Source organism: Pleuronectes platessa, chromosome 7 (assembly GCF_947347685.1).
Source record: "Pleuronectes platessa chromosome 7, fPlePla1.1, whole genome shotgun sequence".
In the NCBI taxonomy this organism is placed as follows: domain Eukaryota; kingdom Metazoa; phylum Chordata; class Actinopteri; order Pleuronectiformes; family Pleuronectidae; genus Pleuronectes; species Pleuronectes platessa.
Window position 1 is genome coordinate 12,580,831 of NC_070632.1, and position 22,931 is coordinate 12,603,761.

The 22,931-nt window shown below is 45.0% G+C and overlaps 1 protein-coding gene across 2 annotated transcripts; it reads left to right on the plus strand.

Annotated features, from left to right (window-relative positions):
• Positions 1–323: 323 nt before the first annotated feature.
• On the plus strand, positions 324–19,985 carry vwf (von Willebrand factor). 2 transcript variants are annotated; one of them, XM_053427392.1, is made up of 53 exons: positions 326–1,504; positions 1,611–1,662; positions 1,757–1,900; positions 2,144–2,246; positions 2,638–2,846; positions 3,115–3,236; positions 3,537–3,756; positions 3,839–3,961; positions 4,047–4,158; positions 4,236–4,282; positions 4,389–4,525; positions 4,599–4,737; positions 4,829–4,929; positions 5,030–5,225; positions 5,475–5,690; positions 5,994–6,240; positions 6,321–6,415; positions 6,965–7,116; positions 7,241–7,344; positions 7,427–7,565; positions 7,645–7,779; positions 7,873–8,019; positions 8,106–8,246; positions 8,817–8,915; positions 9,012–9,168; positions 9,835–10,002; positions 10,073–10,208; positions 10,293–10,602; positions 10,793–11,930; positions 12,012–12,116; positions 12,329–12,472; positions 12,552–12,695; positions 12,797–12,961; positions 13,258–13,304; positions 13,400–13,577; positions 13,762–14,003; positions 14,104–14,293; positions 14,384–14,728; positions 14,842–15,080; positions 15,264–15,366; positions 15,501–15,572; positions 15,974–16,078; positions 16,185–16,390; positions 16,543–16,692; positions 16,776–16,892; positions 17,142–17,322; positions 17,587–17,627; positions 17,717–17,833; positions 18,129–18,227; positions 18,978–19,106; positions 19,219–19,258; positions 19,347–19,444; positions 19,698–19,985. In XM_053427392.1, the coding sequence occupies exons 1-53, from the start codon at positions 1,499–1,501 to the stop codon at positions 19,881–19,883; spliced, it is 8,538 nt and encodes a 2,845-aa protein (XP_053283367.1). In that variant the 5' UTR covers positions 326–1,498; the 3' UTR covers positions 19,884–19,985. The 2 variants fall into 2 exon arrangements, with proteins under 2 accessions (XP_053283368.1, XP_053283367.1); XM_053427393.1 differs by lacking the exons at positions 19,219–19,258; positions 19,347–19,444; positions 19,698–19,985 and having other exon boundaries at positions 324–1,504; positions 18,127–18,227.
• Positions 19,986–22,931: the final 2,946 nt, after the last annotated feature.

Below are 22,931 nucleotides of genomic sequence, written 5' to 3' on the forward strand. Positions count from 1 at the left end.
AGGGTGGTGCCGGAAAACGTTTTGTTCTCATGGGTAAACATTTTGACGTGTCACAGCAGGAAATGAAGGGGTGAAATAAGTCCTTTAATAATGTGAAAATCCAGCTTGTTTCAGTGGTCTGGTGTTTGTACTGGTTTACTGGTCGCTGGTTCAGTGATATTAGATGGAACTGATGCCTTGTTGATGACATTTTTTTTATCCTCCCTATGTTCTTTTGGCAAAGTAATTAATTCCGTTTTTCACACACACACACACACACACACACGCGCACACACACACATTTTTTTCTCCTTGCATGGCTGATTAGACCTTTTACCACACCACTTGGTCGACATCCTTCCTCATGAACACTTCTCGAATTTCTACCCACGTCATAGTCAGTAGTTAAGTGGAGTTTATAATTATTCATTTATGTTTGAGACCCTTGCTATTTGATATCCTTTTAAATAGATTTTTCTTCAGGTTATTTTATTTTAGGATTTTGCTCATTTTAATTCATCATTTCTTCTTGGATTTTATCATTTTATCTTCTTCCCTCAATCTTTCAATCTATTTCTGTTCTTTTCACTTCACTTTTCTATTTTGCTGTGTGTTTGTGTGTGTGTGTGCAGGCAATTTGTTACATTTTGTTACTATGGAAATGTCTATATTAATAAAGTCTGAGTGATTGATTGATTGATTGATGATTGATTGATTGACAACATAACTTTGCTCAGCATTACTCAGAGGAGAGTTCCAATTAACCAGAATGACCTCTGTGAGAATAAGCAAAGATTTAAAATCATTAAATGCTTTTATTCGGACTCACAAATTCAGAGGTTTCAGATGTTAAAGATATACAAGTTAATATTTGATCTATTGTGTCACTGTGTGAATGAGTCAACGTGTTTGAAAGAACAGAAGAGGAGATGTTATTCTCTCCTCCTCTGTTCTTTCTGTTTTAGCTCATCGACGCAGTTTGCACCTGAGATTGTTGATCCTTACACGTTCCCAGTGTGCGTGTGTGTTAATGTGTGTGTGTGTGTCCTTTTGGCACATCTGAGTCATGTGTTATTCCATGTGGCACCAGCAAAGCAGTGTTATTGCGTGAGATAGCTCCGGCAAGTGTGCTTTCCACCAGAATTGTTTGGGTTGGCGCCGACAAAGATATGCATGTGTAGACTAATTACTCGGCCAGGCGATCAGTGGGCATATCCTGGTATTGTCCTGCTGAAGCTGTTTGATGGAGTCAGTCTGAGTGCACCGAGTTGCGGACAGAATGATATTCAGTCCCACTTGACATAACCTGGCGAGGGGAGGGACCTTTATAACGAAAGTCAACAATAGCTGTGGGTGGATACCTTCTTTGCTATAAAATAGAGTTTCCATTGGGGTTGCATGTAACAGTGTTTCACCGTCTTCTCCGTTTTGCCTGTTCGACAAAGAGCATCACATTATATCATCATGCGGATTGTGTGCTTTTTCTTTGCAATTCTGTGAATCACCTGCATCTGGAGCCATGGAGGTAGGGCTGACTGGAGCTTGGAGAGCTGGAGAAGGAGCTGATATTTAGACATCAGAAGATGGTGTTGATGTGGGTGTAGGTGATAATGGAGATGTGTGTGTTTCAGGTGTGCATGAGGAGTTGTTTGCCAGGGATTTGGATTCTCCTGCATCTGGCAGGTGAGTGTCACATCAGAGGGTGTCCACATTCTCTCTGAGGTTTGCACACAAATCTGAGCTGTTTCATATGTCTTTGTTTGTGTTGTGTTTCCAGCTTGTGTTGCAGGTCTGACAGGGAGATGTAGTCTGTTCGGGCGACACCACGTTCACACGTTTGATGGAGTTTTGTACGAGTTTCCTGGAGACTGCAGCTACCTACTGGCTGGAGACTGCAACCATCGCTCCTTCATACTACTGGGTGAGTCATAATCAGGCGATTCAATAAAAGAACAAAGCACATTTGAATTCTAACGGTGGCTCATACTGTGCATCGTGCGGGAGTTTGATACTCACTCTGATATAAAATAGTGTCTGTACCTTAGACCAATTATAATAGTTTCAAATCTTATTTACCTTCATTGTTAAAGTTTTGCAGTCTCAAAGTACAGTCTTGTTTGTTTCAGGCTCTTGTAGTAAAATGCAACATTTTGTGTTTCTGCAGGTGATTTTGTCAATGGCAGAAGAACAGGAGTCACTCTGTATCTGGGAGACGCCTTTGAGTTGCACCTGTCTGTAAATGGCAGACTCACACAAGGCGACACAAGGTGGAGTTATACAATATTTAAGTTGTCGTGCAACAATCATCAGTTATGTTTAAGTTCACTTACGACTTTTGCAAAAGAAATCCACCGAGATTGATGTGTGTCTCCTTTCTTGTATATGGGCTATACAAGTAAAATTTGATTAATTGATTGAATGATTGATATTCCTATATATTTATATAAAAAAAATATTCTGCTGTTTTTATAATATATATACAGTTTATATTTTGTTGTACTTTCCACTCCAGCAGCACAAGAACACTTTCCTACTGGACACTGACACAATCACATCATTGCATTCCATTCCTGTATCTATAAATATGCTCTCCGTATGCTGAATTTCCCTCGGGATTAATAAAGTCTCCATCTATCTATCTATCTATCTTCTCTGCAGACTCTCTCTGCCCTATGCGTCTCACGCTGTGTTTGTGGGCTCTGAGCTGGGCTTCTATAAGCTCTGGAGTGAGGAGTTTGGCTTCACTGTCACCATCGATAACGCAGCCAACATCGCTCTGGCACTGACCAAGCACCACGCCAACCGCACCTGCGGCCTCTGTGGAAACTTCAACTCCGTACCGGCTGATGAATACACCGCTCAAGAGGGTGGGTACACGTGGGGAAATGGGTTCATGTCAAAAGTCTTTAACTGGGCCTGTAAGGGTTATGTGAATAAACTGTAGGAAGGCTCCATTATTACTGGAATTTAGGAAATGATTTGGGTTACCACCGGTCAGCAACAGGAAGAGAAGCAATTTAGAACAGGAAAAGATAACAAGGTAAGAGAAACAGTGGTGGTAGGATGAGATTAAGGAGAAATCTGTCAACTCATTTGTGTGTGTGCGTGTCTGTGTGTGTGTGTGTGTATTTTCAGGATTCCTAACAGAGGACAGTTATGATTTTGCAAACTCGTGGGCAGTGAAGGGAGCCGAGCAGTCCTGTCGACGTGTCTCAAAGCTCAGCAGGTCCTGTAACAACACCAGAGAGACTCCACTGGTGAATATTTATTTTTTTATGTTTTCCATCTTTAAACCTACTCACTGAATGCCATACTGCTGATCCACTGCAATTTTTTTTAAGCTGACAAGATATGACAGGGACGAGACAGGGCCGAGATCAAAGGTTTATTCAGTGAACAACAATCAAAGGTCTTTTTTTTTAGGTTTAATATTTCAATCAAGCAGGACAGTATTTATGAAGAGCATTTTCCATTATGAAATTTCCCTCTATGTAGCTCAATACCTCTGTGTGTGGGTGTGTGTGTGTGTCTGTGTGTGTTTGCATGTGTATGTATAGATTTTGTCCAGCTGCAGTGTGTTGCAGACCTCCAGTGTTTTCCTGCACTGCGCCCACCTGGTCTCTCCCGAGGCCTTCCTGGTACTGTGTCAGGAGGAGGCGTGTCACTGTGACCAGAAGGAGGGCGAAGACTGCTACTGTCCAATCCTGCTGGAGTACGCCCGCACGTGCCACGCCCATGGAGTCCTGCTGCGAGGCTGGCAGGAGGCGAGCCAGTGCTGTAAGTGTGTCCGTCAACAAAAGGTCATTGAAACCTAAAAAGTCCCATCAGTAATAACAATATATGTTTTTCTCACGAACAGTCCCCAAGTGTCCTATTGGGATGCAGTACAGTGAATGCACCAAGTCCTGCTCCACCAACTGCCACAGTCTCAACATCCAGGAGGTCTGCAAGGAGGAGTGTGTGGACGGCTGTACATGCCCTGGTAACCTCCCTCTCGCTGCACCTCCTCTCTCTCTCTCTGTCTCTCTGGCAGCCGTCGTGATGTGGTGTGTATGTCTGTGTTTCAGTTGGCAAGGTCCTGGACGGCGATCGCTGTGTGGAGGTATCTCAGTGTTCCTGTGTGCACATGGGACGACATTTCCCTCCAGGGTCCACCATCTCCCAGGACTGCAACACCTGGTGAGGAGTCCACCGTGCATGCACCTCACGGAGGAGGTACTTTCACAATGTTTCTAAAGTGTGTCTCTTTCCTGCAGCGTGTGTCGTCACGGTTCTTGGGAATGCACCAATGAAGGCTGCCCTGGTGAGAGAGATCCAAGTCATGAGTCTATTTGTTCTTTATCCCATTGGTTAATAAATTTGCTGTGTTTCTAATATGTGTCTGTTCTGTCTGTTCTGTCTGTGTGTAGGTGAGTGCTTGGTGGTGGGACAGTCGCACTTCAAGACCTTCGACAACAAGTTCTTCACTTTCACTGGCCACTGTCAGTATCTGCTGGCTAGAGACTGCACAGAGAACAGCTTTTCTGTCATCATTGAGAATGTGCAGGTAATCACTTCTTCCTGTCTTTAACAGACACTTTGCTGCCACTAGCCTTTTCTTTAACCTGTCATTGTTTCAGTGTGCAGATGATCAGGACGCCGTGTGCACACGCTCGGTGACGCTCAGCCTGCCCGCTCTGGAGGACATGACAGTGAAGCTGAAGCACGGCGGAGTTGTCTCTGTCAACAGCATGGACATCCAGACCCCAATGCATCATGGTACGCCTTGTTGGTAGATGAGTGGATTAGAGTTACATTCCACATGTGTTGAATTCAACGATTCATTACCTTGTCTTGTGCAATTCCACAGGCCGTCTACTTATCCAGAGATCTGTCCAGTCCTCTGTACGCGTCAAGTTCGGAGATGACCTACGTCTAGACTGGGATGGGCGCGGCCGGGTGCTCTTAAAGGTGCACTGTGTTTAAAAGATTAAAAAAATCTTTTTCGGTGATAACATGTGTAAAAAAGAGAGAATCAAACAAATGTCTTGAATTGTTTTTACCACCCCAGCTGGGACCAGGATGGGCGGGGCAGACATGTGGTCTCTGTGGTAACTTCAACGGTAACCAAGGTGACGACTTCTTGTCTGGTTCTGGACTGGTGGAGGCAGCTCCTCAGGCATTCGGCCAGTCCTGGAGGATCAATGGAGACTGTGAATCCTCGCACAAACATCAGATCGACCCATGTGCCACGAACCCCAAAAGAGGTATCCTCACTAAGATGTACTCGTCAATCCTCAGTGTCTCTCCTATTCTAACCTTCCTTCATTGGCTGCAGATCCATTTTTATATTGATTTTATGATTCTAGGCAACAGAGATATCGTTTTATGATTATGTGTATTATTGTTATTGTTATTATTATCATCATTATTATGATTATTATTATTATTATTACACAGACACATGTCATCCAATACAAATAACCCAACTCTTCTAACCCTCCTGCCCCTCTCAGTACGTTTTGCAGAGGAGGCGTGTGCGGTGATAATGTCCGACGTGTTCAGTCCGTGCCACTTTCTGGTGAACCCGGCTGAGTTCCAGCGATTCTGTCGTTACGACGTGTGCGCGTGTGAGGACGGCGAGGAGTGTCTCTGCTCCTCTCTGTCTGCCTACGCGGCTGCCTGCGCTGCCAAAGGAGTGCTGCTCAGCTGGAGGTCTCCTTCGCTCTGTGGTAACTCTCACTCCCAACATTCCTATGCACACACACTGGTAACTGTAAGACTGTTTCACTGCAGTTTTAGACAGAATAGAGCTTTTTGGAACAAGTTAAAAGACAGATATTCTCGGTAAGGTTTAACTTTGAGTCTGTAAAGATCCGCACGCCAAATCCACATTAAAATCTGTTCGTATCATAATTTCAAGGATGGTTCAAAGCTTGTTTGTGTCAAAAAGATGTTTACACATGTTTATACAGTTACAAACTGGACTGAGATCAGATGAGTAATCGGGGGCGGGCCTGGTTTGGTTTTGTCAGAGCTGGAGTGCCCTGAAGGCCGAGTGTATGAGGCCTGTGGGAGTGTGTGTGACCGGACGTGCAGTGCTCTCTCTGGGGCTGAGGCCGGATGCGAGGGGGAGAGGGTCTGTGAAGAGGGCTGTTTCTGTCCCAGTGGAACCTATCTGAGCGACACTGGGGAATGTGTGACAGCTGACCAGTGCACCTGCCTGCATGACGGACAGCTCTACCAGCCGAATGACGTCTACGCGGATCACAACAGTATCTGGTCAGTGACTGTGCGCGTGTATCTTCAGAAACGAATCTTATTATATTATATTGATTTACTTTTTTTGTATGGGTGTGTAGCTACTGTGAGAACGGCTCCATGCGCTGTAGCTCCCCTGAAACGAGCACTCTGCTGTCTGACCTCTTCTACGATGATGACCTGGCACCATCCAGAGGTAAAATTAGACTTGACCTATGACCTTTGAATAAAAGTTGAAATACTTGTGTTGTTACATCTTTCATTTGATTAACTGTATTTAACTTTAGATTTACCCTTTTACACAGTGAACAACTGGGTCTGTCTTTAGTCTGAAAAAGTTACATTATTCGCTCCCACTCACAAGGCCCATCACTCCCTTTAATCACATTCAAGCTGCACCAAATTTCCCACAGTCATAGATATAGTGTTCCCCTAAATACCCTTGACTTTCTTCATCGAGATCCATGAACTATTCTCTAGGAAGAAGGTGAAAAAGTCGAAAACGCAATATGAAAGAAAAAGATTGTCCAGATCCACACATAAAACATTACAATCTGTCCTGGCCCATGTTCCTGGAAATCCATTTTGTAGTTTTGGTCTGATGCTTTAAATAGAAAGGGGCAAAAACATAAGCTTCTTCCTGGTGGTAATAATTTCTCGTGGGCCCCAAATACGTTTTCCATTGAAGAAATTGATCGCTAACTTAAACTAATTCAACTACGACATGTGGTGTTTCTTGATGCAGAGCGGCGGTCCACCCAGTGCCCTCCTCCGTTATTTCGTGCTCAGTGTGATGCTGGACAACAAGGCCTTGAATGTGCCAGGACCTGCCAGAACCTGGACCTGCCCTGCGTCAGCCTCGCCTGCATCCCCGGCTGCCTCTGTCCTCCCGGCACAGTGAGTGGTGTGGTAGTTGTGTGTGTGTGTGTGTGTGTGTGTGTGTGTGTGTGTGTGTGTGTGTGTGTGTGTGTGTGTTGTAGATAAAGCACCAAACATCTAAGATGGAGTGGATTGATTTCAGGTGCGTCACCGCAGAGACTGCATTGCACCGGAGCAGTGTCCTTGTTACCATAACAACCGACCCTATACATCGGGACAGGCCATCTCTGTAGACTGCAACACTTGGTAAATCGAATGGCTTGCATGTGTGGGTCTATGATGGGTGATACCTGCACTGTGCTGGCTCAACAGACTTTTGGTTTTGCAGTGTGTGTGAGAACAGGAAGTGGCGCTGCACAGAGAAGGTGTGTGATGGCGTGTGCCGCACGGTGGGGGAGGGGCATTACATCACCTTTGATGGTCACAAGTTCTCGTTTCCTGGCCTCTGCCAGTATGTCCTGGTCCAGGTAACAGATCCAGAAAAAGGCAGTTGTTAATATAGCTGTCAAATATACATAATTAATCTCTTAATCTATCAATTATCAGGATATGTGTCATGGAGAAGAGGGTTCATTCAGAGTGCTGGTGGAGAATGAGGCCTGTGGAATTGTGGGACATCGCTGTGCAAAATCTGTCACAGTCTTTTACAATGGAGGATTGATTTTAATGCAGCACGGAGAGGTAACAAACTCAGAGGCACATGGATGTGGTGGTGCAGTACATTGCATACATGTGAGTGGGACTGGGACATCACTCTGTTTTTCTCTCATTCAGGTGAAGATGAAGAAGCCGGTGCTGCCCGGCTCACAGGTGGAGATTGTGAGATCTGGTCAGTTTTACACTCTGCTGCTGGGGAAGCACATTTCCCTCAGCTGGGACAAGGGAACCCGTCTCCTGGTCCACATCTCAGCCACGTACAGGGTACATGGGTATGAAAACACTTTTCGTTTGTTCTGGTTGAAACGTTTTTATTCACCTTTTTGTTCCATACTTGTCATCGTGTGTAGGGCCGGGTGTGCGGTTTGTGTGGTAACTTTGATGGAAACGTCAACAACGACCTGATGAGCAGTAACAATCAGCTCGAGGTCGACTTCTCACACTTTGGAAATTCCTGGAAGGTGGTTCCCAGTTGTGCCGACGTCACTCAGGTAAAGTCTCAGACATTTAGGGAACTGAGAAACAAGATTCAAGAGCTTGTTGTTGTTGTTATTGTGCAAGGATGACAAAATTATAAAAGTACCATTCTCATATCAGTTGTACCTATTAAGATTTAACAGGCAAATATACAAATATCAAAGCAAAAAGATTAATAATGTTCTTCAATCAAATGTAGTAAACACGGGTCGACCTGTGTAAAGAACATACAACAGCAGGAAAGTTGCTGTTATAGATAATTATGATATAGAACATAAACAGGATGAATAATGCACAATTATTTAAGGTATGATTAATATGATAGTTATTGCATAGTGTTTTAAGGTGACGTGATGAATAGAATAAATAAAAATGTCACACGATACATTTTACGAAATTGCACAGTGGAGGAAAAGTACAGCTTTAGGGAAGAAGCTATTTTTCAAAATTGGGAAATATCATATGTTCTCTCCAGCCCTGTTTCACTTTTAATATCTGTGCTGTCATCATAATACAATGGAAGGGTGTGTGTATATATGTTCATGTTCATGTGTGTGTGTGTGTGTGTGTGTGTGTGTGTGTAGATACCGATTCCATGCAGCGACAACATTGTCAAGCTAGTATCAGTGGAGCAGTCCTGTCGTGTGATCACAGCTCCCCCCTTTAGAGAATGCAACAGCCAGGTGAGTGTTATTACAGACCCACCAGATATAACCATGATACCATGTGCATTCCTCATACTCTTGGTCTTTTCTTGACCGTTTCCTGTGTGTCTCCAGGTGGATGCAGAGCCGTATGTGGACATGTGCGTGGAGGCAGCGTGCTCCTGTCCGTCAGTGGGCGACTGCGCGTGTTTCTGCGACGTCATCGCGGCCTACGCTCAAGCTTGTTCCGAGAGGGGTGTGGCTATCAGCTGGAGGTCGAATGATCTGTGCCGTGAGTGTGAAGAACTTCTCCATTTTGTTATTTAACACGTTTGTTGTTCTGCTCACTGAACCGGAAGTTGCCCTATTTTGTCTATGTTCTCTTTGTTTAAATTGTTTACTTGCAGGATTAGGTTTAAATTTTTTTTTATATTTCTGTCTGTGTTATCAATTTAATCATGTAAGATGTGATGCGATGTTCTGTAACTCTTCTTTAGTGGTAGAAGTTGTTAATTGGAGAAAATTTACTTGTTTTTGCTACTAAGAGAGAGTCATATTTCGTTAGGTCCAATTTAGTCAGAGGCTTAATAGAATTAATAGAGGCTGTTTCTATCTGGGCCCTATGTTTACAAATGTTAGTGTTTGTGAATGATTGTCCTTTTTTTTGGAATCGGACCGACACATCTCTTTGCAAGAAGTCTTGACACGGCAGCAGTGGCTCTAAGGAAATCTTATGGGGCAACAGTGCCAGTCCACTGACTTGACACATTTTGAGACTTATTGTTGTGTAATGTTGCCAGACTCTTATCCAGAATAACAACAAAATATTTTTAGTGGACATTTCGTGAACTGTCAAAGTTGCCAGTGGAGGGGATCTACTGGACAGATCCCTAAAGATTTTATAAGTATCATTTATTTGCCATAATTCTGCTTTAATTTGAACCCTTTGTTTCCTTAGCCATGAGCTGTGAGGAGCTGAACCCCAGGAGCCCAGGCGTAGGGGAGGAGTCATGCCAGTGGAGGTATAACACTTGTGGGGCTGCCTGCCCAATCACCTGCCAGCACCCAGATCCCCTCCACTGTTCGCTCTCATGTGTGGAAGGCTGCCATGCTGTCTGCCCCTCAGGTACGACAACTACTAAACACTCACAGTATTGGTGTATTTGAACACGTTGAAATACAAACGTTTTTCTCAGGGCAACTACTGGACGAGGTGGCCATGCGCTGTGTGGATCCCTCTCAGTGTCAGGTGTGTGTCCATGAGGGTCAGAGAATCTCCCACGGCAATAAGGTCATTCTGAACCATGAGGATCCAGACCACTGCAGAATATGGTGACGTTGAATCACATCACTCAGCGTTTTGCAGCAATCGATTTGTTGCACGTTTCCGGGTGTTTGACGTTTCTCTTCTTTCAGTCACTGTGACAACAACACCCTCAGCTGTGAAGATTGCACCTCCCTCACCACGTACACCACTCCCACACCAACACCAACCTACAGCGCCTTCACGACCCTGCCCTTCACCACCCCAATGCCCGAGGGCACGTGCGACCGCGCCATGGATCTGGCATTCCTGTTGGATGGTTCGGAAGCTCTTACCGAAGAGGAGTTTCAGGCAGCCAAGGACTTCATACTGAGATCGGTGGAACGGTTTCGCATGGGCTCGGCTCACACTCGAGCCACAGTGCTGCTTTACCACTCTGGAGTGAAGACCTATGACCTGCAGGTAGATACTGGATATTGTACACAAAATAAGGAGTAAAATTTGTTTACACGTCGACATAAAAGGGTAGAATACTGGTATTGGTGCCTGTAGCTCAGAAATAACCTTTTCGCTGGCTCAAAAATAAAACAGTGATGATCCAAACACGGTTTCCTCATCATCCTGATTCTCTTGCCGTCACGTTTGCCTGCAGGTTCAGAAATGGCTCTTTAAGAAGACTGTGCATGACCTGCGTTACACGGGGGGAGATGCAGCTTTCTTGGATGAGGCTATCAAGTATCTGGTAATCAACATCTATGATAAGAACAAGCGTGAGCATGCTGGCCGTATTGCCATCATCTTGACTGCCAGTGCCAACCCTCGGTCCATGCGCAGCACTGTCAAGATGCTCCGTCGAAAAGCCATCACAACCCTGACAGTGGCGCTGGGTCCTGGGGTAGACATGGGTCAGATCAATGACATCACGAAGGCCAACCCAGAAAACAGGGCCTACGTGCTGAGCAGCACAGCTGAGCTGCCTGATCGTCTGTTTGAGCTGTCAGACTACCTCTGCACCTTGGGGTTGGACCCTGAGGAGCCGAAACCTCCTGCGCCAAAGTCCCCTACGGGTAAAGCTCGCCAGCTCACGACCACCACTACCCTGACTCCTGGTCTGCAGCCAAACCCCACACGACACCTCCACAACACCTCTCCATCCACCACATCGGCATCTCCCATTTCCCCTATCCATGACGTCACGTTTATAGTGGAGGGCTCTGATTCGGTTGGTGAGGCCAACTTTAACAAGTCGCTCCTCTTCCTGATGGAAGTTATTTCGCAGCTGACAGAAAAGGAGGAGTTTGTTCGCATCACTGTGATCCAATACTCAGTCACAGTCACAGTGGAGATCAGTAGGTGGGAAGTGCGGCGGCAGAAGACCCAGCTGCTGCAACGACTGAGGCAGATTCGTTGGAGGGGTGGAAGCAAGACGAACACAGGCGCAGCCATCTCCAGCGTCTTCCAAGACATTGCGAGCACCAAGCCGCCACGTGGCCACACCCCTTCTCAGCTCGTATTCCTTGTGACAGAAACCCCCCCCACTGACACGGTGACACGTCCTCCATCCTTCAGGGACAACACAAAAGTGTATCCTATTGGAGTTGGACCAAAATTGCAAGAGATTGACTTAATGAAGTTCAGCTACCCTGATCGTCCGATTATGGTTACTGACCTGAACAATCTGACGTCGCTGATTCACCGCGTAGTCAACATCATACACACCACAGTGGTGGCCAAGTCCCCTACACTGCCACCACTGGTCCCCCCAACACTCTCCACTCTGCCACCCTCAGGTATGGAAGACAGACGAGTTAATCATTCAGTCGACACGGGATCCTTAGCTGCTGTTTATTTGTGAATGTGTTTTTGCACAGTGCCGTGTAAGAAGCCTGTGGATGTGATGTTCCTGCTGAAGGCCGGAAACCAGTTTGAGGACATGAAGACATTTGTGAAAGCTTTCATCAAGGATGCTGATATAGGTAGGCTCCACCCAGAACCTAAAGTACGAAAACATTTACTGTACGTCATTATGTGAGCTGTTGTGAAGTATTGTTATTAGTTCCACCTGTCTCCAGTTTTTTATTATGGCCCCAATGCTCTGTTCAATCCATAATGTACATACAGTATACACTACTACAATCTTCCTCCCCTGCATTGATCCCCTGGTTTATTACCTTGTTTGTGAGTGCAGGTCTGAATGGCACTCAGGTGAGTGTGGTTCAGTATGGAGACACCAACACGGCAGAGCTCACCTGGAAGGAAGAACAGAGCAAATCCCAGCTCCTGAACCTGGTTGAGAGCATCCCAAGCAGGACCGGCGCTGCCCCGGCACTCGGTACTGCATTCACACAAACGCACATTAAACCAGACACCGATTCACACGTAGTTTAACTGCTCAGTCCGACTCTCTGCAGGGTCCGCGCTGCAGTTCGCCGTGCGGATGTCCATCTCACCGAGCACTGGTGGAAGAGTGGGCGTCCCCAAGACCGTGGTGATGCTGGTGACTGACAAATCGAGCGATGATGTCAAAGAAGCAGCTAATGAAGCACTGGTGGCAGGTAAGGGAGCAATTAAGAAATGCACTTTGGATGCCTCAGTTCAGAATTCAGTCCTTCACTCCCCTCTGTCAGAGTTCACAGATAAGAGTGTCATCCCTCAGGTGTGTCGGTGTTCCCCGTCGGGGTGGGATCAAGCTATGACAGCAGTGAGCTCGGCATACTGGGGCGCCATGGAAACCAAGACAACACCCTGCAACTGAGAAGCATGGATCAGTTACTGATGCTGCTGACCCTGGACCATGGCTACACTGAGAGGATCTGCAGAGGTGCTTACACAGAAACATACACTTAGATTGTTTTGGCATAACTATTCAAAGGCAAGAAATTCTTCTGTCTCTTCTGTTATAGTTTTAACATGGATATTATATTTTTAACTAGAATGGAAATCAGTTAAGCTCATACCTCAGGTAAGGCCCAAAGTCACCCTTAAAGCTGGTAATCCTGGAAAATCTAGCAAGAGGGTTAGGGTTGGAATCTTCCTGCTAACAAACAAACAAACAGGGTTGAAACCATAACCTCGGTTGGTGGCTTGAGTAGAGATGTTCTGTGCTTTGTTTCCCAGCTGGTCCACCAGGAGTGTGTGTGGATGATAATGGAATTCAGAGAAAGGTGAGTAATGTGTGTTAAGTTTGAAAACCACTTACATCGATGCAGCAACCTTCAACGGTCCTCAGAGCAACTGGATCTGTGTTCGTGTGCTACAGCCTGGTGAGTCGTGGCTGCTGGAGGACGGCTGCCACTCTCTTCTGTGCCGTCCCAGTGGGGTGGTGACCGTGCAGAATCACAAAGTCAGCTGTGACCGACTGGAGCCACCGGCCTGCAGAAACAACATAACACCCGTCAAAGTCCAGGAGGCCTGCGGCTGCCACTGGGAGTGTCCCTGTATGTGCATCATCAAAATCAGATTTAAATCAAAGTTTATAGCAATCACATTTAACTCATCTACTGTATTTCAATTGCACGTTAGCCACTTAAGCTGATAGGTCTGAATGCTGGAGGATCACACATTGTCCTGACTACTGTGCAAAAACACTCTCTCTTGCTCCTGCCTCGTGTGTGTTGACAGGCACGTGTATGGGCAGCTCCACCAATCATGTGGTGAGGTTTGACGGCGTGGCACTCAGGCTGCACGGGGAGGGCTCTTGCTCCTACACACTTCTCACTGTCAGCAGAAGCCTCGGCGAGGGGTCAGAGGTCAAACTCCACAGCGGACCTTGTCAGAATGCAGAGAATTACAATCAGGTCTGCATGAAAGCAGTGGAAGTGATTCACGGAGCACATAAGCTGCTGCTGAAGGATGATATGACGGTATGTGTGTGTGTGAGTTTTGGTGGTTTAGATACCTGGACTGATACTGAAATATACTATACAAGTGTGTGTGTGTGTGTGTGTGTTTTATTTGGAGTAGGCAGTGATTGACCAGGAAGAGCTTGCCCTGCCATGGCAGTTTGGTGGTCTGGAAGTGGTGCGTTACGGCGGAGTGATGCTGGAGCTGAAATCAGACCACGGTTATGTCGTGGCTTTCACACCTCAGAACAACGAGTTCACCATCACGCTGCGGAGTTCCTCCACCACCAGCCACACTGCTGGACTCTGCGGTAACAGAAACAACACCGATTATACGTTCCCCCTGTTTCTCTTTCTCTTATTTGCTTCCATCACAAGTGCAACACTTCTCTTTCCTACAGGTGCCTGTGGGGAGGATAAGGCGAGCGTCCTCTCTTTACGTAACGGCAGCTCAACCGCCGACCTGTTAGCCTTTACCTCAGACTGGACCGTGGCTGCCGATGGCAGTGTGTGTCTGCCGAGGCAGGGACTCCAAAGGTGTGCGCCTGCTGCAGCTATGGGATGTCAGGCCCTGCGCTCGGAGGTGTTTCAGTCGTGCCACGATCTCGTTCCCGTTCAGGTGTTCCTCGCCAACTGTGAGGAGCAGGCATGTATGGAGTCAGATGTGTGTGAGCTCATTACGCACTATGCACGCCTCTGCAGACAGAGGGGCGTGTGTGTGGACTGGAGGAGACCTCACCTCTGCCGTGAGTCTCTTTTTTTTTATGCACTGAGTATTTAATGTTTCAGTTCATACACAACAACAAACACATGTCAAATATGAATGTGTACCTAAACTTTTCCCTGTTTTACGTTGTAGCATACCCGTGCCCCAGATCCACGGACTATTACGCATGCATGACAGGTTGCGTGCAAACATGTGACAACATACAGACATTGCGTGGTGACTGGTCAGTTGCCAGGGCTAACGCGACAGCCTGCATGGACACGCCCACTGAAGGCTGTTTCTGCACTGGAGGGATGGTTCTGCATCACGGACAGTGTGTGTCACCAGAGGCCTGCAGCCAGTGTGTCGACCAAGGAGGACGCACGTATACGGTGAGACACATGACATTGAGAACAATAGGACTGAATGTGAGAGGGAATAATGCAAACGTCTTAACGACAGAAAAACACATAACAAAGCAAAAGAAGTGTGCACTATTAAAGTGTGCTGTGAGCGCCCCCTGGTGTTTAATGTAACCAATAAAAAATGAATATGGTTTTCTTTTTTTTTTACAGCATATGCAGAGTTGGGTACCAGATGAGAACCCCTGTTTGATTTGCATGTGTTTGGACCAGCAACACATCAACTGTACTGCCCGGCCCTGCAATGACGTCAGAAGTAATTATCCGTCCTCTTGTTATTGTTTTTTCTCATAGTGCCTTTTTTTGTGGTTTTGCAAAGCCTGAATTATTTGCTTTTCGGATTTAAACAAACCTTTCAAATGAGTTGTCCCTGTGTGTGTCTGTGTGTAGATCCAGTGTGTGGAGCCTGTGAGGTCCTGAAGGAGAAGAGAGGTTCGAAGTGCTGCCCAGAGTATGAGTGTGGTAAGTAAATAACACTATATAGTATACTATTATAACAATTATTATTATAGTTATTGCAAAGCTTCTATTTGCACATCTAACATCAGCCCCATTGTGTTGGCGGTTTCTGTTGAACAAGTCATTGCTGGTCTTTCTGAGGTTTAATTCCTCCAGATAAAAAGTGCGTTTGTGAAACTACGTCAATCCCAGAAGAGAGGGTGGAGCTGAAACATCACAGCTGTGATGCTACAAACTTAGACTCAGAGATCATTTATTTGCAATAGACAAATTAACTTGTAGTAAAAAAAACTGTGCTACCTCGATAGTGAAGGAAATATATCAGCTCGATAATGTATAAGCTGTTATATGCTCTGTTTTCATCATGCACATCCACAAAAGACCTTATCACTCTGACTTTTCAGTGTGTGATCGAGAGAAGTGTGACCCGCCTGAAGTGCCGCGCTGTGAAGATGGGCAGACTGTGGTTCTGATAAACCCGGGGGACTGTCAGCCCATACATAAATGTGGTAGGCTGACAACTCACCCTCCAATATACAGACTCTGTAAAAGAGAGAACTCATCCATGTTAACTCTCTTAGATATGAGGCTTCAAAACTATTTTTTCTGTCTCAGTCTGCAAAAAGGAAGAGTGCCCTCTCCGAGCCCCCCCGACTTGTCCATCACATCGCCAGCTCTCAGTGAAAAAGACAACGTGCTGTGATGTGTTTGAATGTGCGTGCAGCTGCCACAACTCCACACACACCTGCCCCCCCGGGTTCATCACATCCTCCTCAACCAACGACTGTGGCTGCACAGAGACCAGCTGCCTGCCCGATGAGGTGAGTGCGTGTGTGTGTGTGTGTGTTCGGTGTTTATGTGTGTGTGTGTGTGTGTGTATGTGTGTGTGTGTTTAGCTTTCAGTGCATTCGTTTCCATTTCTGTACCGTGACTGTTTAACACTGTCCTGTTTTCTTGTTGTGTGTCTCTGCAGGTGTGTGTGGTCGGTGGGGTGATTCACCCGGTGGGCGGTGGATGGGAGGAGGGATGTGAGAAGTGCAGTTGCACCCAGCTGCAGGACAAACAGACATCCCTGCACATCGCTCAGTGTACTCCGCCTGTCTGCGATCGGACATGCCCTCGGGTAAGACACACACACACACCAAACCAGGCATGCATTATATTTCTAGCTACCATTAATCATGACATATTTGTTGTACATTAAAGGGCTCAACATACACTTCATCACAAGGAGCGTGCTGTGGGAAGTGCTCAGCAACCAGCTGTGTGGAGTCAGGGGGAACGATGCGAGGAGACACACTAATCGGGGGAAGACTCAGAAGTGTATGTTTACAGATGAATCCTCCTTATACAAATAATAAATGCATATCAATATAAATTTTCTGTTGGAGTTAAAGGTAGTTATTTTAGTACCCTACATGGCTAAACTCATTAAAATAATACTTTATACAAGTTGTGGCATATTAGTAGAGTTGTTTTCATGTGCACCTCACTCATAATTGCTTTGGATGAAGATTATAAGCATGTATTGATTTTATTGTTGATTGTAATCTCACCTGTGTCTTTTTATAGGTGGGTGAGGTGTGGCAGTCCCCACATGATAAATGTGTGTTAAATCAGTGTGTGAAAAGGAAAGACGACGTGTTTGTTTCCGTCACCAACGTCAGCTGCTCCGTCATGGACACTCCGTCCTGCCCGCTGGGAACCGAGTTACGCTGCGACACCCAGGACTGTTGCCCCCGCTGCCACTGTGGTAAACACACATACATATGAAAATCGCACACACACATACACACACACACACACTAACACAGGGTAGGAAAACACAGATGCAGCCATAGAATCTGGTACAGCAAGCTGGCTTTATGAGTCAGGAGTTGCAGTTACAGTATCCGTCCAGCTGGAGGCTCTCTCACCTTGTTTTGTCTATTACCCTGAATCCAAACTAATAAAGGATTGGGTTTATTTTCCTTTTTTAATAAATGGCAATAAAGTATTTGTGCTATTCTTTCTACAGCTCCCATGGACGCCTGTGTCCTCAACAACACTGTGATAGGAGTAAGTCATGCAGAAAGCAACGCCCTCATATTGAAACAATTTGAATAGTACTTTCAGTCATCCATCTTGATCTGTGTGTGTTTGTGCAGGCAGGGGAGAGCCTGATGGTGGATGTATGTACACACTGTGAGTGTACAATAGAGCGTGGGGCTATCAATAAATACAGTCTATCCTGCAGACGGTTCAGATGTCCCACTTGCCCCATGGTAACCATCGTTCCTTCGTTATTATTTTTTTATTATCCCCATATTGTTTATCATCATCATAACTAACCAATACATTTTCATGTCCATCCTTCTCATCAAATATTTTCTAATCCTCTCATCCAATCTCCTCCCTCTTCATCCTTAAATTTTGACCTCATCATTTTCTGAGTCACTCTATTCACAGAGGTAAATAGTTGATTATTTATAACCATTTATATATTTCTATTTACAGTAATGTCATTCTGGTGTCTTGATATATGAAATAACATGTGGTATCAATCCGCAACCCTTTCAGGGATACACTCTGCAGAAGGAGGAGAATTCTTGCTGTGGCCGCTGTGTTCCCACCGCCTGCTTCCTGCAGAGGCCCGATGGAAAAATGATCGTTGTGGAGGTATGTGCTTTGTGGTCGGTGCCTCCAAAAATCATGTCACACTCAGTTACTGTTGCAGGAAAAAATATCTTCTTATCATTTAATCCAGACTGGCTCATGCATCATAATATACTCTTCTATAATACAGTTTACTATAACAAATACTGTGCCATGTCATGATATACTTTCATTCAAAACATACAAACAATTAACTGTTTGAATGTTGTGGCTGATTGGTGTGTGCTGCATTTAACTAAACTAAATGTTTAGTGTAGTATTGGACAGTACAGTGCAATATACAGTAGTTTAGTATAGTATAGTGCTATATAGTATAGCATAGTACAGTACTTTATAGTGCATTATGTTATAGTATAGTATAGCACAGTATAGTATAGTGCACTAAAGTATAGTACTGTATACTCTTGTATTGTATGGTATAGTACGGTATAATATAGTATAGTACAATACAGTATAGAATAGAGTAGTATTGTACAGTATAATGTACTATAATGCAGTACAGTGTAGAATAGTACAGTTCAGTATACTATAGACAAATCCAGTACTGTCAGGGACTATAAGAAAATGGTACTTTCTTGATTCTTGTTGTTCTGAGTTTGTACCCTCGTGGTTAAATACACTTATTGTAAGTCACTTTGGACAAAAGCGTCAGCTAAATGAAATGTAAATGTAAAAATGTACTGTAACCAGTACATCATGGTTTACTGTACTGTACTATAATATACCATGCTATACAATTATCTGTACCTCCAGGTGAACACCACCAAGGAGGACGGTTGCAGCGTTCATACCTGTGGTGTAAACAGTAAAGGAGATCTCGTCCAGCAGACCAGAGTGACCACCTGTCCTTCGTTTAACCGCCAAGCCTGTCTGGATGAGGGGGTACGAGGAGCACACCAACCCTCCGTCCATCTTACAGTGTTCCCTCTTCCCCCCACCTGAGTGTCTGCCACAAATACTAACAAAGACTCTGTGCTGCTCTGTTTGTTTTCAGGGGAAAGTCAGCCAGATTGGAACGACCTGCTGTGAGATGTGTAAGTTGAGCTGTGGCCTCTGCAGCACCAGACTACTGTGTGACGTCTAGATGCTCTGATTCTAACTCGAGTGTGTGATTATGCAAAGGTACGGAGCCAGAGTGTAGGAGGACAGTGGGAACTCTTAACTTCATCAAAGTGGATGACTGCCAATCAGAGCAGCAGATAGAATTGCACTACTGTGAGGTGAGAGACCGCACACGCACACATGTTCTCACCTCGGGGACTTTATTTAGACGTATTCATTCCCTGAAGACTAAAGGCTCATTTAAGCGACCAAGTAAACACACAGTCATGCACACACATATTTTTTTATAGATGATTAATGGGTTTTTCCCTCGAGGATTAGCCTGCAAAGCTCAGTGAAATCCTAACATTGTCCCTCACCGTCCCGCCGTTTCTCTCTCCCTGTGGTGCTGTCCATCTGTCCGTCCCTCAGGGCAAATGCCGGAGCAAGGCCATGTACTCCCTGGAGAGGGCCGCTGTGGAGCAGGAGTGTGTGTGCTGTGCTGCCGTGGAGACAGAGCCCCTCAGAGTACCCGTCCTGTGTGCCAACAACACTAGGAGCCACCACACTGTCCTGTCAGTCACCGCATGCGACTGTCTGTCCAAACACTGCACCTAAACCGAGAGAGCTTAGACATGCAGGTGGTATGTGTGTATCCGAGTTAAATGTACCCGTATAAAACAGGAACACAAGTCACAATAAAACAAACCTGACACTTTCTGTGAGCACCACTTTGTTTGTCCGTGCGTTGTTGTCATGTGAATGTTCCCATTGAAATGTTTGTTGTTTAGATGTTTGAGTTATTTAAGAGTGATGACAGTTTTTCCAGTTTTCTGAGATTAGCTATGTAACAAAGATCAGTGTTTATACTACTACTACTATTACTAATAATAATAATAATAATAATAATATGACCTTATTTATATAGCACCAGGGATGGCACTTTATGCAGTGGTTGTCTCACAATACATGGTTCTAGGTTTGAATCCCAGTTAAGCTGAGGTATTCTGCTGTGTGTAGTTTGTATGTTTTCCATCCATCTCAGTGGGGTTTCCCCAGGTACTCCAGCTTCCTCCCACAGTCCAGAGACATGCAGACTAGGGTTCATTTAATAGTCCGTAGGTGTGAATGTGAGCATCACTGTGCTTTATGGCAAATCATGCAGCCTTAAGTCTATCAGCAGCAATATTTATAAATCAATACTGAAGTACACAGGCAGCCAATCAAGTGAAGCTGAAATATGGGAGATATGATCGTGTGTTTTTGAGCATTTTGAGTACTTTCACTTTTTATTCTTGTCATATATTTTGTTGTTAGTATGTGCTTCAATTTAAGAGATTTTTTCAACGCAGGGATTTTAACTTGTGTTTATGACGGGATATTGTTGCATTTGACTAATTGAGATAATAAGTGGGTAGGCATGGTTCAGTTTCAGATAAGCTATTGTGCGCGTACACACACACACACACACACACACACACACACACACACACACACACACACACACACACACACAAACACACACACACACACACACACACACACACACACATCACACCTTCCTCTCCTGCCTTGTGGAACGATCAGGGAATTAGCCGCCCTGTGCGCGCACGCGTTAAGCCAGGGGTTTCCGGGAGCGCGCGCGGATGATCTACCATCCAAGCCCCTTTGCCAGGCTGCGCACCTCGCGCGTCTTATCATCCGTTTCCATTTCCAAGAACTGATCCTCCACGAGCACTGGTGAGTCCACCTTTTTGATCACTCGTATTATAAAGTAAAACGACAATAAGGATAAAAACTGCGCTCTTCATCATCTTCACCGCTGTCGTTGGCCTATTTTGAGGACTCTTCTCTTTTTGGAATTACGCACTCACATATTTGGAGTAAGCTGCTCGTGTGTCCACTTCTCCATCCACTTCTGAATCCTCTGGTGGCTGCAGCGCTTTGTGTCAGGCTGCTGGAGCCCTTTCTCCCAACCTGCCATCTGTGCGCACACGACTTTTACGCACAGGAGGGTTTAATTAAACACACTTGTCGAAAACTGCATCACTTGACAACTGACTGGAGATTAATTAGCCCGAATGGAAATGAATCCGTGTGATGAAGTCGGTGCTGTGGATGGGTTTGTCCCCAAAAATGAAAATTCTGACCAAGTGAAAGTTTGGTGTGAGTCCAAATAGTACTGATTTGACAAATTGAAAGTGTTTGTGTGTGCGTTGTTAAGAGTTGTGTGCTCCTGATGTAATATTAGAAAGGGGGCAATGAATAATGTGCTGTTCTCCAGGAGAGACAGTCGTATACCTCTCCCCTGTGTTCGTTTGGGTTCAGCTGACCCTCCAACCTCTGGTGCTGAGCTGTCAGCAAGCTTACAGACTTTTAAGCCCCGCGCTGAGACGCACACTTGGACTCATTTGCGCGCTCCACTTGTGCAAGGAGGAACAGGCAAGGGGGACAAACACAAAGAACCCAAACCATGAGACACTATGTGGTGTGTGTGATCATATAGTGGAACTCTGATGGGTCTCTTTCTTCCAGTACTCCTAGACTATGTGCATTAAGCAGAAATACATGAGAACTACAAATGGAAGATGCAAACTAATGTAGTGAAATAGTCGGTGTATTATGTACTGACTGCATTGAAGGATCTGCTATGGCGAGAAGTTTGGTGCACTTAGATTATTTTCCTTGTCCATATAAAAGAGAATGGCAAACAATGGGAAAGTGAGTTGCTGATTTGGTTTTTCAAATATTAAGTCCATTATTTAAGGAGGTAGAAGTCGTTTTCAGATCTAAAAGAAGAATCAATAGATATCTGGCCAAGAGAGCATCATAGAAACAATGGAGAAGCATCATGAACAGTCTGTGAACATGCTGCAAAGAATATAGACAATATCCAGATAAGAAGCACAAGCAAGACCAGAAGTATGAATTACTAAAAACATCAATAAATTAAGAGTCAGATTGTTTAAACTGATATCACAATATAGGATTTGCATCTTCAGTTTCGCTCTATATATTTATAGAAATGCACTGGTTGTTCAGTAAGAGAGTGAGAATAAGATTAAAAGAATGAAAATGTGCAAGGCACGGTCGTTTATCACTCATGTTCAGGTGGAAGTTAAAGTTTTGTGTCTGCAAACTGCACATTGATATTGATAATGATGTTTGACATTCTTGGAGCTCAGTAATTAGCTTACGGACCACACATTGAACTTGAGGCTTTAACGTCTCATGGGATAAACAAACCTCAATGTTTCCACCATCTCTGTTGCTTTGGGACTCAAATGATCTCCTGTTTTTTTCAAAATTATCTTGTATTTTGTAAAATAACTGATGCTAGCATCCTCCTAAAAAATCATTTAAATCCTGTCCTGATTTGTCTGAATGGCTCACCACGAGGTGTCATAAACAAGAGCTGGACATCGCTCTTTAAGACGATAACATGAAAACCCTCGACAAACACATATCAAAATGTCACTCTGTTCTTTTGGATTCAGAATGTATATAAAGTCCATGCTGGACTGAAGCTTAAGTGGCATATTCCCTGTTTCCATTTTGGCTGTGTGTTTGCTAACACATGGTAAACAGGGATTACAGTGGATGTGTGTGGACATGTGTAAGGGGATTGACTGCTGAAGGCCTCTATGTGTTGTGTGTACAGTGTTT

Excerpts from the sequence above, each read along its gene's own strand:
- vwf (XM_053427392.1), top strand. Across the intron at positions 8,247-8,816 it reads GTTGTGCCGACGTCACTCAG|ATACCGATTCCATGCAGCGA; the intron begins GTAAAGTCTCAG and ends GTGTGTGTGTAG. Across the intron at positions 17,834-18,128 it reads GATGTCCCACTTGCCCCATG|GGATACACTCTGCAGAAGGA; the intron begins GTAACCATCGTT and ends CAACCCTTTCAG.